At 43.9% G+C, this 16,780-nt stretch overlaps 1 protein-coding gene across 6 annotated transcripts in view; it reads left to right on the plus strand.

The window, feature by feature from the left end:
• Positions 1 to 16,780, plus strand: part of REPS2 (RALBP1 associated Eps domain containing 2) — a 223,933-nt gene that overhangs the window by 172,231 nt on the left and 34,922 nt on the right. For all 6 annotated transcript variants that reach the window (XM_012532959.3, XM_033427890.2, XM_033427889.2 and 3 more), the window contains 2 exons: positions 14,403 to 14,486; positions 15,536 to 15,681. In XM_012532959.3, the coding sequence (XP_012388413.2) occupies positions 14,403 to 14,486; positions 15,536 to 15,681 (230 nt within the window). The remainder of the gene's footprint in view (positions 1 to 14,402; positions 14,487 to 15,535; positions 15,682 to 16,780) is intronic.

A 16,780-nucleotide genomic window follows, 5' to 3' on the forward strand; every position in this document is an offset into this window, starting at 1 on the left:
CATAAAACTAGAACACTTTGACAAAAGTAGAAGCAATACATTTTTGGATCTGTCTACTAAGAGAAAAGAAATAAAAGCAAAAATAAACAAACGGGACCTAATTCAAGTTAAAAGCTTTTGCACAGCAAAGGAAATCATCCGCAAAACAAAAAGACAACCTAATGAATGGGAGAAAATACTTTACAAATGATATGACCAGCAAGGGACTAATATCCAAGATAAATAAACAGCTCACACAACTCAATATTTTTAAAAAAGCAGCCTGGCTAAAAAAATGGATAGAAGACTTGAATAGATGTTTTTCCAAAGCAGACCTGCAGGTGGCCAACAGGCACATGAAGAGATGGTCAGTGTTGCTAATTATTAGAGAAATGCAAATCAAAACCATGATGAGACATCACTTCACACCTGTCAGAATGGCTGTCATCAAAATGACCACAAATAATAAATGTTGGCTAGGATGTGGAGAAAAGGGTACTCTTGTACATTGTCAGTGGGCATGCAAATTGGTGCAGGTACTGTGAAAAACAGTATGGAGGTTCCTCAAGCAACTAAAAATAGAACTACCTTATGATCCAGCAATTCCATTCCTGGGTATACATCCAAAAAAAAATGAGAACACTGATTTGGAAAGATACATGCACCCAGTGTTCATAGCAGCATTATTTATAATTTCCAAGGTGTGAAAGCAACCTAAGTATCCATCAACAGTGAATGGATAAAGAAGTGGTGTATATATATAAAATGGAATATTACTCATCCATAAAAAGGAATGAAATTCTGCCATTTATAGCAATATGGATGGACTTAGAGAATATTATGCTTAGTGAAATAAGTCAGGCAGGCAAAGACAAATACTGTGTGTTATCACTTACGTGTGGAATCTGAAAGGTAAACAAATGTATATAGTAAAATAGAAATAGACTCACAAAGAAAATAAACTAGCGGATACCAGTGGGGAGGGGCAAGATAGGCATATGGGATTAATAGGTACAAACTACTATGTATAAAATAGGTTAACAACAAGGGTTAGGGTTAGGGTGCAGCACAGGGAATTATAGCCATTATTTTATAATAACTTTAAATGGAGTATAGTCTGTAAAAATGCTGAATCACTGTGTTGTACACCTTAAACTAATATAATATTGTAAATCAAGTATACTTCAATTAAAAAAAAGAGGAGGAGCTAGCTAAACCCAAAGCTAGCAGAAGGAAGGAAATAATAGAGTGGAGATAGATAGAGAATCGGAAAACAACAGGGAAATCATTGAAACCAAAAGTTGGGTTTCTTAGATGATCAACAAAATTGACAAACCTGTAGCTTGACTGACACAACTCCTCTTGTGTTGTCCTCTAGTTAAAATAAAAGGCTGTATTTTAAATTAAAATTAGGTTCTGATAAATTTCTCCCTCACTGTAGATAACATTGTTTTGAATTTATCAAGGCTGAAGATTCAAGTAGATTATTCTGCTTTGTGTAAGACCTTTTTTCATATATTGATTTTGGCAGTACATTTTACTCTATGGTACCTAGCTCTAGAATTGTTTCATAGTTTACTCAAAAAGCTAATCATATTTCCAGGTTGGTGTAGCATGAAGAAACAGTTGTGGTTTAGACCAGTCTTTGTTGATAGAATTTTGAGAGCTCTCCAAGTCCTTTTATAAGGATTTATTAAAGGAATTTGAAAAGTACTATTTTCATACAGCTGGCACTGAATGAGAAATTCAAAAGGCATAGGAAATGGCCGTAGTGAGAAGTTCAAGGAGAAGAGAGAGTGATGAAATACTGGCATTGGAATAGAGGAGGAAAGATTAAGTATAAATCCCCTCCTTTTAAAAGGAGCACTCAGAGTTTTCCAGCTATCAACAAATGCCATTAGAATTTTCCCCAAGAGCTTGTTCAAAAGAAAGGAAAAGTTCTATGATGACATTTATTTTAGTATTATTGATGAAAATTAAAACAATACAGACAATACAAATGCCCAAGAAGAAGGCTCTGGTTAAGAGTATTGTATGTATATCCACCCAATAGAGTATTAGACATCCATTAGAATGTTTACAGGGAAAATAGTAGAAAAGATCCAAATACAGAAATGTTTACTGATTGTACCACATAAAAGTATTCAGTAGAACTTTGATAGTAAGATATTCTACTCTCTGAGAGTGATCTTGAAGGTCCATAGAAAACACTGATCGGCCCCTTTGCTGTGGTCAGAGTTTAAATTCCTTTTCCTTTGTTGCTGGCCAGTGTTCGCTCCTCATTGGGCCTTTGAACTTTGAAGTTAACTCCTCAGTGAATTTCCACTAACTCTTTTTAGGGGTCTAAAGGGGTCGCTTAGGTAATTCATCTATAATTTAGCTATCTCATCTTATGATAAATTGTTTATATAAGTACATTCTCTATTTTGGGGAGACTTTTTGTGAGAGGTAGATTTGTGAATTTGGGTATCCTTGAAGGTCTCTATACGTTTCAATCACAAATATCACGTATCTACTGTTGAGCATTTGGAAGTGGACTGCAGTAACTGGTAGAAGTTTAAATAGCTGTTTTGGTGGGGAAATTAGGGAGTTTTTCTTTTAAAGATTTCCTCTTTCAATTAAAGATTGGGAGAAAGGGAAAAAATGCTCTCTGTTATGACAACTAGAATAAAACAAAGTCAAAGCTCTATCAGAATAAAATGGCCTTTGGAAGCTACTTTTAAGAGACCATGCTCTCAGAACTTGTGATGAGGCATATAATATTGCATAATCGTATAGTTAGGATAACTCCAGCAATTGTGAGGTTCACATAAACCTTTTACTGAAATACATAACCTAGTAGTTTTTTTCATCCATGTTCTCTGGATGGTAAACTTATTGCCCTTTCTATTAGGTGGTAATTTTGCTGCATGTATGAATAGAATTCTAGGTTGAAGATTATTTTCCCTCAGCATTTTGAATGTATTATCTCCTTCTCTTCTGGCATTTATTTTTGTTGCTGCTGAGTATTCTGTGAATCTATTTTGGGTTCCTTTGGAGTTACTATCTTTTCTCTGTGGTGGCTTTTAAAACTTTATTTTCGATGTTCTGTTGCAATTTCACTGTGATGTGTCTAGGCATAGATTTAAATTTATTTATTCTAGATGATGATTGGTATGCACTTTCCATCTGGAAAATCATGTCTTTAATTTTAGAACACTCTTAGTCATATCTCTGCAGGTTTTGATTCTCTACTTATTTCTTCTATTTTCTTCTCAAACTCATTAGCTATGCTTCTATATCTGGTAACACATCTTTTATTTCTAGTAGTGGTACTTTCATCTTTTTATGTCATGATCTCTCTGGGTTGGCTGTGGATGAAATCTTTGACTTCCAAATTTATAACTGTTTATGATTCCAGGTTTTATAGTCCATTCTTTTTTATGTTAATCTGTTCTTGTTTCACTTTTCCCAATTTCTGTTTCATAGTTCTCTGTTCTTTTTCAGGATGCATTCCCTACTTTTAACTTTGTGGGTTCTAAACAAAATTATTTTAAAGTTATTTTCAACTTGTTCTGTCTTCATTTTAGTCAGGAGTAAATTCATCTTATTTTTGGGAGGCTGTTCTTACTGCTGGCTTTTTTCCTTCCATGCTTTTTGGAAATTTGCTTAGCAGTCTTATTTGGTATCGGAGTTTCAATTTCATTCTCAGTTCTCCGAGCTCCTCTCTTCCTAGCAGTTCAGTGGTGTCCCTGCCAACCATACCCCACCACCCTGCGCCCATGGGCCTCTAGTCTGGGGCCAGTTCTTCTCCTTGAGGTTCAGCACTTCCATCTGGTACAGATGTAAGTGATCATGCAGATGTCACCAGATGGTGGCTGAGCCCAAGACCAGGCTAAAGTGTTGTATCTGTTTCTGCTTCCTTTCATTAGGAGGCAGCCCCGAGCACCTTCACAGGCTTCTTCGTGGCTTTGCAGGTTTATAGGTAGTGAAGTGTCACCTTAGCCTCTGGCTTTAGGGAATGAGCTTGGTGCGGGAACCCTGCCTCATGTGGGGCATTTAAATCCCTGTTATTCTGCTGGGTATGAGCTCTCAGCTGCCTCCACCTGCTGCTGAACCCTCAGCCTGGCCTACCACTTGGGGTTTTTTTGGCTGTTTTGGATTTTATTGTTTTTATACAACAGGTGCTTATTAGTTATCTATTTTATGCATATGCCTGCCACTTTGTGATTTGGCCCCACAGGGATCTTTGTCTTGCTGCTGAGTGTGTCTTAGTCTTTCGAGTTTTATCACTTCTGTGCTCATGCTCTCCTTTGTCATTGCATAGCATTTTACAGAACAGGAAGTTGAAGTTCAGAAAGCAGAAGTGAACTACTTGGGACCTCTTCGTTAGTAAGTGACAGAACCAGCTTTTGTAGAACAGGAGAGCTGGGAAAGGTTTCTGGGCTGGTGCTAGAAATTTAATGATAAACCTTGAGAGAGAGAGAGAGAGAAATCATTCATCGCACATCATAAAAATTAACTATAGGTATGCTGAGCACAAGTTAATAAGGATTTTCAGTCTCTCTGCCCATTTTCTAAATATGAAGTATCGATATTTCCTAATATTAAGCTAAAACGTTTATTGTTTAAAGTGCCTTCCCCAGGGAAGACTTAACGTTCAGCTTTGCCAAAATAGGTTGCACAGTTTGGTCACTGGGCCATATTTGGTGTAGCCGAAGGCCAAGTGTAATCCATATCCTGCTTTCAAAAAGGGAAAAAAAGGCAGAAGTTTTACATCATAAATAATTATTATTTATGCATTTCAGAATTGATTTTAGAAGTATACAAACCATTGAGGCTTTGCGATTATTTATTTTATAAATTTATCATGTACTTAAGTATAGTGTTTATGTGTCAGATGCTCTTCTAAGTCCTTTATAAATATTAACTTATTTAATCCTAGCAACCATGTGCAGTAGGTTCTGTTGCTATCGTCACTTTGCAGATAAGCAAACTGAGGCACAGAGAACTAGAAGTTTGCCCAGAGTCACCCACAGCACGTTAAAGCTGTGATTCTGACCCTGACTATCTAGGCTCAGAGTGCCGGCTCCACCCACCATGCTCTGCTATGCAACCACGTCTCACAGTTATTTTCTTAACCTCTCTCTTATTTATTTATTTATGCATGCGTGGGCTTCAGTAGTTGCAGCACGTGGGCTCAGTAGTTGTGGCTTGTGGGCTCTAGAGCGCAGGCTCAGCAGTTGTGGCACACGGGCTTAGTTGCTCTGCAGCATGTGGGATCTTCCTGCGCCAGGGCACGAACCCTTGTCCCCTGCATTGGCAGGCGGATTCTTAACCACTGCGCCACCAGGGAAGCCCACCTCTTTTTTCTTAACAACAGAGTTGACATATTATCACCAATACATTTTATGTTCTGAAACCTCTTAATAAATTAGCTTTATCCTACCACTGGTAACTTGTTTTCTTTCCTAGGTTTCCCCTCCTTATGACATTTTGCTTGTAATGTTATTGTGTAAAGCTTACTGTGCTAGCATCACTCCTCTGAAAGATGCCTTAAGTTCATCTAATCAGTTCATCAGGTGTTAATGAAATGCGCTTACGAGAGGCCCACACTTTGCTGACAGCTGTGAGATCACAAGGGTTGTGATGTGCTCTTTCTCCTCCAGCTCCTTTCCCCTTCCCCACCCTCTGAAAGCGGCCACGCCTAACACCTTCCATCCTGTAGTCTCTCATGGTGTATGTATGTAACTGTGTCATTTTCCATGTGTCTCATCTAAACCCATTTTCTCATGCTCTGTGCTCAAGGATTGTAGGCGATTGCTGGACACCATGTTTCCTATAACTAACAAGATAGCCCGGTGTTTCCCCTGGGAGTCAACTACGGCTGGTTTCTAGGTTCCTGAACAAAGGAATCCTTATTTCTCTTTTCTGACACCCCCACACAGTGATAAAAAGCAGGAAGCACCCCTAAGTGTCAGGGGAGAAGCAGGATGGGATGGGAGGGTGCCCCCCTGTGCTGTGGTGTCACTAGGAGAGGATGGTGGAGGATGCCCAGAGGATGGGCCCAGGGAGGCAGCCTGACAGAGTAGTTAAGAACGTGGGCTTGGGGTACAAATCCTCTCTCTGCCTCTTACTGGCTGTGTGTCTTTGGACACATTTACTTAGCCTCTCCGTGTCTCAGTTTCATCATCTGTGAATGAGGATAGTTGTAGTGTCTACTCTCATAGGGTTGTGATAATTAAGCGAGTTAATATCTGTAAAGCACTTAGGATGGTGCCTGGCACATGGTTGGCTCTCACCAACAATGAACTATTATAATTATCAGTACAGGCCCAGCGAAGCAGAGGTGGAGTCTAGTTGGCAAACAGAAGAACAGACTCAGGACAGCCAGAACTTCATGATCACGAGCCCAGAATGAGTGCCGGGCTGGCTTACTAAACTACTTGTGTTTAAACCACCTTCTTTCCCTTCTGTGACCTTTCGCGACTGGCCTTCTGCCTACATCAGGGGTCAACAAACTACAATCTATAGGCCAAATCCACATGTCACCTGTTTCTGTAAATAGTGGAAATGAAAAGGAAAAGAATCAACAGAAAGACAGTTCCCCCATCAGCCTTTTAACCCACCATCTCCTAACACAAGGATTGCAATGCCTGTGTCTATAGTTTGCGGCTTTGCCTTGAGGACCTTTTTCTGATCAAGATGCTCTGTCTTTCCAACTTTACTAGTAAAACCTCGAGCAAATATCATTTATTCACCTGGCAGCTTCCAAGGCTTGCTGTGGGTGGTCCTTCTCAACTCTGTGTTTCTGAAGCATAACTAGAAGAAACCAACTAAGGCCTTGCCTTTAAGGTGAGGAAGAGGGAAAGAAGCTTGTCCTGGGAAAACACGATAAAGGAGTTGTTTCTTCCCGTCTCCCTCCTGAATACCCTGCTCTGCTCAGCAAGTTCTGTAGGTATCCCTTACTTGTGTGCTGGTAAATCTTCTCTCTGAGAAAAGAAAAATCCCCTATTTGTAGCTGTTGCCAACCTCTGCTTGTAAATATTCCCACATGGTTGATTGCAGGTGCAGTTGGGAAGGGATGTGCCTCATCATTGGCTCATTGGTACCAGTGTGCCCTGTGGTAGACAGCTTTATTTTGCCACTGAATCTTTGTGTCAGTATTCTCTGTGCCAGGGGAAAGGTTTTTTGTTGTTTTGTGGGGGTTTTTTTCGTTTGTTTTTAAATCTAGGGCACTGTTCCAGCCATGTTTTTCAAGTCAACTTGAAATGAATCTTCCTTCTTGTTTACATTTAACTTGTGCCACTAGGTGGCACTTTAAGGACATTACAGGAAATTGGCTTTACTGGATTTATTTTTTTAACTTTTTATTCAAGTATAATATGCGTATTGAAGAGTACATATTGAGTGTTCAACTCAGTGAATTATCACAAGCTCAACCCACGTGTGTTATTGGCACTCAAATCAAGAAGCAGAATATTACTGGTGCCTAGAAAGCCCCTCTTATGCTATCTTTCAGTTCCTATCCCTTATTCTTAGGGTTCCCACTATTCTGACTCGCAGCAGCATAGGTGAGCTTTACTTGTTTCCTGCCTTATATAAGTGGAACCATGTAGTATATACTCTTGTGTCTGGCCTCTTTTGCTTACACGCTGTTTGTGTGATCCATCCAGATTGTTGTATGCGGTTGTAGATCATTGCTGTATAGTATTCCGTTGTGTATGCAAATATGTCACTGTTTTCTCTTTCTTTTTTTTTTTTGGCTGTGTCGGGTCTTTGTTGCTGTGCCAGGCTTTCTCTAGTTGTGGCAAGCAGGGGCTTCTCTTCATTGAGGTGCGTGGGCTTCTCATTGTGGTGACTTCTGTTGTTGTGGAGCCATGGGCTCAAGGTGTGTGGGCTTCAGTAGTTGTGGTGCGTGCAGGCTTAGTAGTTGTGGCGCACGGGCTTAGTTGCTCCAGGGCCTGTGGGATCTTCCCGGACCAGGGCTCGAACCTGTGTCCCCTGCATTGGCAGGTGGATTCTTAACCACTGAGCCACCAGGGACGTTCTATATCACTGTTTTCTACTGTTGATGGATATTTGGGTAGTTTTCAAATTTTGGCAGTTATAAATAATGCTGCTATGCATATTCATGTACGAGTTTCTGAGTGGATGTATGTTTTCATTTCTCTTGGGTCTATCCCTAGGAGTAGAATTTCTGGGTTATATGGTAAGCATATGTTCGGCTTTAGTGGATGCTGCCAAATGGTTTTATAAAGTGTACTGATTTATGCTCCATCAACAGTGTTCTCATTTCACTTCCACATCCTCATCAATACTGAATTTATTTTATGGCTGGTTCCTAACTCTTACATAATTTTTACAGCTCTCTCTCTAGCCAGCTATTTCTAATTGAGTTTCTTCTAAAGCCACTTTTCTCTGATGGACCTGGCTCATGCAGGAAGGGCCGTGTCATCCCAAAAGGGGACATTTATCACAGTCTAAGTATGAGCTATCAGCAGTTAGAAGAAATGTTATTGAAACACTCCATCACTAATACAGAGCAATGGGAATGGGAAAGGAATTCAAAATTATAAGTGTGGTAAAACATCGAGTGAAGCTAGGACTTTGAGGCGCTTTGAAATTTTTATATTGTATTGTTGCCAGTCTGTGTATGTCAGGTGTGAGGGACCAGCAAAAGATTTTTAAAGGCCTTGTAACCAGATGCCTTTGAATTTTGATGGTGGTGGGTACCTGTTTTAGTAAGAGTCTGTTTGGTGTGGCAAGGGGCGTTCATATAGCATCTTTCTTCAACCCTACAGTGGGGAAAATGGGTCTCAGGAGAATCTTGCTGTATATCACCTGTGTTGTTGACTCTTTGGGCTGTGTTATAATACGGCTTTACATATGGGATGAATAGAGGGTGGGGCTCAGACTTGGTTCTATTACTAGAAAAGAACCAAAATCTAGTTATGGTCAAATATTTTTCTTTTAGACCAAAATGCAGTGCCCATAGTCCTCTAGTTGTAAAAGGAAGTCTGTTTCGTGGATGTTGTCCATAATCCAGTAGGTTCCAGGAATCCCTGAGTGATTATGCTTTGTGACTTTCGTATCCAGGGGCTAGTTGTCCATTATAGTTGCTGATTATCCACTTCATTGAAATTGTCCCTGAGCTCCTCTGTCAGTGTTCCCCCGAGTGTCCCTGATGTTGGACTGGCCTGCTGTAAGGGCCACCAGAGATACTCAGTGCAAGCTGCCTGAGATGTTTGTACTGAGGCAGCCACGAAATCTGCTTTTATTTGTAAAAATGTCTTCCCTCCCGTATTGGTAGCAGTAATATCCAGTGGCACAAATTTGGATTGTGGGCAGCCTGCTCTATGGGATCTGCTTATTATCTAAGCCAGAGTCAGCACTCTCCCAGTCAAGGTTTTCATCTTTTGGCAAGAGGGGAAAAGTCCCTCATGTTGAGTTAGCTTCTGCTTACAGAAATAGATCCTGTGCCTGGGAAACCAATTGTAATTTTACTCCCGATTATGATAGTAGCTGCCATTAGTGAATAGCTACTGGGTTACTGTGCTTCGCACCCGAGACAGATGTTTCACTTAATCTTCACAATGCTAGGAGTTAGATGGATTATCCCCTTTTGCAGATGATGAAATTGTGGCTCAGAGAGTTAAGCCCATGCCCAAGCCAGTGCCAAGCCTGGATTTGACTCCAAAGCCTGTGTCCTGTACCTGCTGTGCTCTGTGGCCCCAGTTGCCATGGGATGAAGTTTTTGACTTGTCCACTGGAATATGAAACAGTGTTGGATTCATTACTAGTTCACTGCATACATTGATGAGAGGACCTGCTGTTTGCTGGTCTTTAGCTTCGGCACTGGGAAAGCGAGAGTGAAACAAGACCCAGCTCCTGCCCTCCAGGTGCTTATACTTCAGCTCCATTTTTGTCTCTCATAAGTGACTTGGGTCATGGATTTTGGTAATTGTTCTTACAGAGAACTCAGTCCTCTGGATTTTCTCTCTGAGACTGACTGTCGAATGGTGGGGTTTGTTGTGGCCACTGTGCTGCTGGCTGTTGGTTCTGCATCTTCTATGCCTGGGTTTGACCACAGGGCTTTCTGGTGTGTCCTTAACCAGCAGAGATTGGGGTCAGGTTAAAGTCAAGCACCAAATGACACTGAGACTACCACTAAGATGCTGGAGATCCCCTAGATACAGTAGCAGGATTATCTGCTCATCTGCCTAGAAATTAGCCTTGACCTTTGTGATTCTGTCTTGGGATCTGCCTGGATTCTTGGGAGGTAAATGAAGCTTAAGTTTCTTTTTCTAATCTGTCAGTAGCATGAATATGTGACTCTTTGCTTGTTGCAAATTCGACTTGTATTTATTTTTTTAAAACACATTCATGTTTCTTTTTTTTTAAAGTTTTTTTTGATGTTGACCATTTTTAAAAAAAATTAATTTATTTATTTACTTTTGGCTGCATTGGGTCTTCGTTGCTGCGCTCCGGCCTTCTCTAGTTGCGGCAAGCGGGGGCTGCTTTCGTTGCAGTGTGCAGGCTTCTCACTGTGGTGGCTTCTTTTGTGGAGGAGCACGGGCTCTAGGCACGTGGGCTTCAGTAGTTGTGGCGCGTGTGGGCTCAGTAGTTGTGGCGCACGGGCTTAGTTGCTCTGCGGCCTGTGGGATCTTCCTGGACCAGGGCTCGAACCTGTGTCCCGTGCATTGGCAGGTGGATTCCTAACCACTGCACCACCAGGGAAGCCCAATGTTGACCTTTTTAAAGTCTTTATTGGATTTGTTACAATATTGCTTCTGTTTTATGTTTTGCTTTTTTGGCCGTGAGGCATATGGGATACCAGCTTCCCCAACCAGGGATTGAACCCGCACCCCCTGCATTGGAAGGCGAAGTCCCAACCACTGGACTGCCAGGGAAGTCCCTCGACTTTTAAATAAAAGTCTTACTGGTAAAAATTTTGCACAGCTTCAAATATGTATTTATTTGTTTATGAAACCATATTGCATATACCACCTATTGCCTCCATGGTAAATGGAGAAGAAAACAATTAAGAAGCCTGGTTAGTTTTTGCTGGAGCACCTGTGGCCTTTTCCAGACCAGGACCTTGGAGACTTGGTTTTCTCATTTCTTAAATGAAGAGTTTGGGCCATCAGTGGTCCCTAGCTGGTCTGGGCTGGCTACATAAAAATCACTCAGGGAGCTTGTTAAAATAGAAGTTCTAGTGTTCCAGCCCTAGGAGATTCTAATTAGAGAAGTCTGGGGTAGTATCTAAAAGTCTGTAATTTATAAAAATTCCCCAGATAATTCTCTTGTGTAGCTATATTTGGGAACCATTGGGCTAGAAGTTCTAGAATAAATAGAATTGAATTGAGAAGAAACTTGTGGTGTGTTTGAAGATTCAGTTAATACTTATGTGCCTGGAGTGGGTTCCCGATTGGCAAACTAATGCAGTTATGATGCAGAGGTAAATTGGAGCCAAATGATGGAGGATCTTTTTTTAAATTTTTTTTCCTATTTCTTTATTTTATTTAATTGATTTATTTATTTACTTTTGGCTGTGTTCGGTCTTCGTTGCGGTGCACGGGCTTCTCATTGCAGTGGCTTCTCTTTGTTGCGGAGCACGGGCTCTAGGCGCGTGGGCTTCAGTAGTTGTCACACGTGGGCTCAGTAGTTGGGGCTCGCAGGCCCTAGAGCGCAGGCTCAGTAGTTGTGGCGCACGGGCTTAGTTGCTGCGCGGCATGTGGGATCTTCCCGGACCAGGGCTCGAACCCGTGTCTCCTGCATTGGCAGGCGGATTCTTAACCACTGCGCCACCAGGGAAGCCCAGGAAGGTAAATTTTAAAATGGAAAACAGTTTTCAGGCCTCACAACTGCTCCTCATCCTTCCCAAGCCCCACCCCATTGTTGTTGGTGATTTAGAGATGTTTACAAGAAAAGGAAGTCAGTGATACAGACACTCTACTGCTTTTGCTGTGCTCAGAATCCTCATTTTTGTTGAAAAGAGGATGAAATTTATCATTTCCCTCAATATTTCCACAAGAAGGAGACTTCACTCATCTCCCCAGGAAAGGGAGCATTAGGACGGACACCTCTCTCCACCTGCCTGATGATACGGAGGGGAACTGACCAACTGAAAGGTGGGGTGACTGGTCTGTCACTTCTCTCCTCTCTGCCTGGCTGCTGGGCCATGTGGGCGCAAACCTGTGGTCCCTGTGGAGAGCGGGTGGGCCGTAGCAGGGCAGGCCGTGGATTGGCCGTGGAAGGCGAGTGCGGGCCTCAGGTCCAGGTCCTGTTCTTCAGCACAGGTCACGGGCAGCCCTGCACTAGGTGCCTGTCAGGTCCTTGCTCAGCCATTCAGAAAGCTGACATTGGACTAGTGCATCTTGGAGTGTGATGCCATCTGTCCGAACCCCCGAGAAGGTGGGGGAGCCTGACCGTGAATGGCTCTTGACCGACTTCACTTGGATGCTTCCGGGTACTTCAAACTCAGTGTGTCCCAAAGCAGGCTCCTCTTCCCACCTGCTTCTCCCTCGGTTCCTGTTGCGGAGGTTGGCCTCCGTGCTCTCGTGGTACCCCAGCCTGCCCTCCCGGGTGTCAGAGCCTGGGAGGCCCCTCAATCCTCCTTTCTCGCCCCCCCTGTGCAGTGCCCCTCTGCACCCAGCTCGCAGCCGGGATGTCACCTTTGCCTGAGTGTTGGTGACCCACAAGGCCGGCTGCTGTTGCAGCCCCCGCACACCCTCGCTGTAGTCCTTATTCCCCTGAAGCCTGTTTGCCTGCTCATTCTCTGCCTTTCCCGCTAGACTGCAAGGTCCAGAGCTTGTTCATCCTTGAACACCGGTGCTACTACAGGGGCTGCCTGTCGTGGCTGTTGGATAGGTACTTCTTGAGTGAATAACACTCAGGCCCAAGAGTGCTGGAGGCGGTAGAGCATAGTGGTCACAGCCCAGCTTTGGAACCTGAGGCCTGGGTTTGGACTCTGCTATTTGTGTGATATTGGGTGAGTCCCTTACCTTCTGGGTCCTTAGTTTCTTCCCGACTTCCTAAGACTGTGATGATGAAATGCAGTAATCCATGCAAAACATCTAGAGCAACATGTTGACACATAGCAAGTGTTCGGTGGTTCATAGTGCACATCTATTAATAACAACAACAACAATAATAATAATACAGTTACCCTTAATGGAAAGGAGAAGGCTATAAGAAAAACCTGGAACTAGAAATCATGCATGTTGAGTGCCTGCAGCGTGGGTTTCAAAGAGGCGGGGAGTTGCTTGGGCACCAAGGATTCCAGCGCGGGCAGTGGAAGTGTAGGAGCAGACGGGCTTACTGTGGGGAAGAGTGGACAGGGAGGGAAACATGGAGCAGGAGAGCGGAAAACAGGACCTTGAGAAACCGCTCACGTGAGGGACAAGAGGGGCCAGAACAGGAAGAGAGAATGATTCCAAGTAGGAGACTGCGACTCATCAGATGCCAGGGACAGGACCTTTACAAACACAGCTGAGGGTGCCGAGCTGGGCTGCTGGTCTCTGAAGACTAGAGGCAGCTGGAACGTGCTGGGTGGGGCGGTGGTTGGGGAGGAGTAGGGTCAGAATAAGGAAGAAGCCAGGCCCTGCAAGGGTTTGAAGAGGGCTGCTTAGCGACGAGGTAGGTGCCCTCAGACCCATAGGTTGCATGCTGCAGTGTGTGTTTCTGTGATGCAGATTAGCTTGTGGGTCAGTAGAGGACTGGTAATGTGGAGGTCACGTTGGTTCACATGTTATTAACATTTTGCATCCCTGGCTAATAGTGGCTGAAAGCCAAGGACTCCAGCAGCGCTGAATGTAGCAAGCCCGGGAGATAGGAAGCTGAGCAGGGGCACCCGCGCTCCCTGGGCTCTGCGCCGGGCTGTGTGGCCCCGCTGTCTTGCAGGCCTTTGGGGCCATTCCCCCCGTCTTTGTGCTTACATTCACGGACTCCATACCACTCAGCAGCCAGAATCCCTCTGTTTACCCCTTCCATCATGCTTACCCCTCACCTTTTTTTAAGGTAAAGAGTCATATCTACTAGAGTGTTTTATCAGAAATTTAATATTTAAAAAACTTTCAGTGCTTTTCATTATAATTATTGTTTTTGTTAGTGATCGGGTTGAAATTTTAACTTCTTTCCCCACCCTATTTTTCTGATGCGCTTTGTTATTTTTCGTTTGTGCTTTCGAAGCATTAGTTTTTAGCAATATATACATCCAGTTATAGAAGACGTTCCTGTGACTTCTTTCGCTAGGATTGAACAATGCTGGGAGGAGGGATGGGAGGGAACAGCAGGGTCTACAGAAGCTTTTCTCGAGGATTGGCAGCCCCGACCATCCTTGGCTCTTTCTCCTTAGTAACTCTTTTCCTAAGCTCTCTTCATTACATGTTTAGGTGGTTATGTTTTTACATTTTTTTCCTTTCTGTGATCTTTTGCTACAGTCTGAACAAGCGTCTGAGGCCGAGTTACACCCCCAGCTGAACAGAGCCCCTTCCCAAGCTGCGGAAAGTAGTCCAGCAAAGAAGGTAAGGCCAGCGTGAGGATGTTACTGTGATGGTCTTGGGACCCCTCCCTCCCCTGGGCTGCTTGCCGCTGTTAGCAGACATACCGTTTTAAAGTTTTCATGCCCTGACATGAATGTTTATGGTCCAGATTTCCTAGAATCTGGGTTCTTTGTGAAGATTAGGGTCCTGATGATTCCTGGGCTCCACCTTGATGTTTCTGACAGTTTGTACTTCCCTCTTCAACCTCCCAGCTAAATATGGTGGCCTTGCTTTTGGCAAGACCAAGAGGTGCAGTGGGGAGCCCTGCATCCTGCTAAGCCTCGAGGAGCAAGCTGGGGGCTGGGGTGGTCTCCCCTTCCTAGTCTTTTTGCTACGGTCTCCCCTTGCCCACCCATGTCACCAAGTCCTGGGCCATTTGCTTGCTCACTCACCGTGCTCTCCCATTCGTCTTCTCCCCCTCCTTTCTCCTTGCCCATTTCCTCAGGCCCTCCTCCCATCACAGAGCACGTGGGCCTGGGCTCGGGAGCACAGGTGAGGCAGGGCCTCCAAGGAAGCAGGCCAACTGTCTCCTTCCAGAAGACACAGTGGCTCGTCAGCTTGGCTTGATGTAGGAGCCGGGGGTTGGAGAATGATGAGCATATGACAAAGACCTCTACAAACTTTAAAACTTAGAACAGATTCAGAACATATTCCCAAAAGCCCCAAAGTGAGGCAAGAGTGAATTTTGTCTTCAGTAAGGAAAGGCCCTGTGGTGTGAGATGCACACAGCATTTAAAAAAGAAAAGAGGGGAGGGAGAGAGGGCATCTGAGTCCTGTGTCCTTCCAGGTGACAAAAGAGGTAATAGGCTGCAAGCATGAAAAAAAAGAAAAAGAAAGAAGGAAAGGCCCCTGGAATCTGATGCCCGGGTCTCTCCAGGTCTTGCCAAGCCACGAATCAGCCACTTGTCCTGAGGTGTGGAGTTTGAATAGAGCACACGACTGACCTTGGGGATACGCCGAGAGTAACATGGGGCATTGACGTGATGGGTGGCATTTGTTTAACTTTTTGGTTTTTTTTTTTAAATCCACAGGATATACCGTATTCTCAGCCCCCATCAAAGCCCATCCGTAGAAAATTCCGACCTGAAAATCAAGCTACAGAAAGTCAAGAGCCTACTACGGCTGTAGGCGGGCCAGCTTCTGTAGCAACCGTGAAACCCCATCCAACAGTGCAAAAGTAAGTAGAATGGATAAATGCGCGAAAGGTCGGAAAGTTTATTTTAAATCTGCTTATACATATGTAAATGTAAACTTACATTTACACTCATCACCATGGACAGGTGTGATTTTAATGGTTATAGTCTTACCTTACTCATTTCTATGATGGGATTACAGTCTCCCGGTCACATAGAAAGAGGCTTTCTAAGTGATGGGCTTAACTTGACCCCAGGGACCAGCAGGTCCCAGGCTGGCGTGTGCTTTGGGTTGGTTTGATTTCCTTCCCCTCCTCCCCTCCTCTTCCTTTCCTTCCTACCGCTCTTCTTTGTTCTGGCCTGTGTTTTCCTGGGAAGAAGACAGTAATATAAATGGCAGTTTCCCTCTTTGCCTGTCTTATCTCATGTTCCCCGGTGCACGTGGCCAGCTTTAAGACCCTCAGACCCAACTTTGAGTAGATGTGGTGTATGATTCCTTTTCATCCCCATGAAGGGGTTCTGTTGTTGAGCATCTCAGCACAGAATGGTCACATGCAGAACTGCTAAGATATCTGTCTGTATGATCAGCTGGATGGAGGGTGGGGGCACCTGTGGACATGGCCCGGGACCGAGAAGACCATCCTTCTCCAGACTTTGGCTTTAAGAAGAGCCATCACTTGCCTCAGTGAAATTGAGCCAGGTGTCCAGGGCAGAAAACTGCTGCTGCGTGTTACTTCAAGTGAGCCTGACTAGTCACTAACACAAATGCTCGGGATACGTCATGGCACCGCTCCAGGGGCCCTGTGGGTCTCAGGGGCTGCTTCGGAGTTACTCCTGCTTACACTGTTATGGGAAGAAAAGCAACAGGTTCTGTGGGTGCAGCTTGCCTTTGAAGCCAATCCCCATTCTGAATCTGTGCAGCACTCTTCTTCAGGTAATGGCTTTTGTTTTTTCCAAATAGACAGTTCCCTGGTAGTATTAGTGCTTAAAGGAAGTATATTTTGTCCTTAATAGTCACTGAAAGCTTTGGCCATCTTCCAGCCACCTTCCAGCCTAGAGGATGCATCTCTATCAGGGACACAGACAGCCAAACTTGCTTCCATGTTCTCCCCAGCTTTCCACTGCACTTCACATCAATGCTAG

Source organism: Orcinus orca, chromosome X, assembly GCF_937001465.1.
Source record: "Orcinus orca chromosome X, mOrcOrc1.1, whole genome shotgun sequence".
NCBI lineage: Eukaryota > Metazoa > Chordata > Mammalia > Artiodactyla > Delphinidae > Orcinus > Orcinus orca.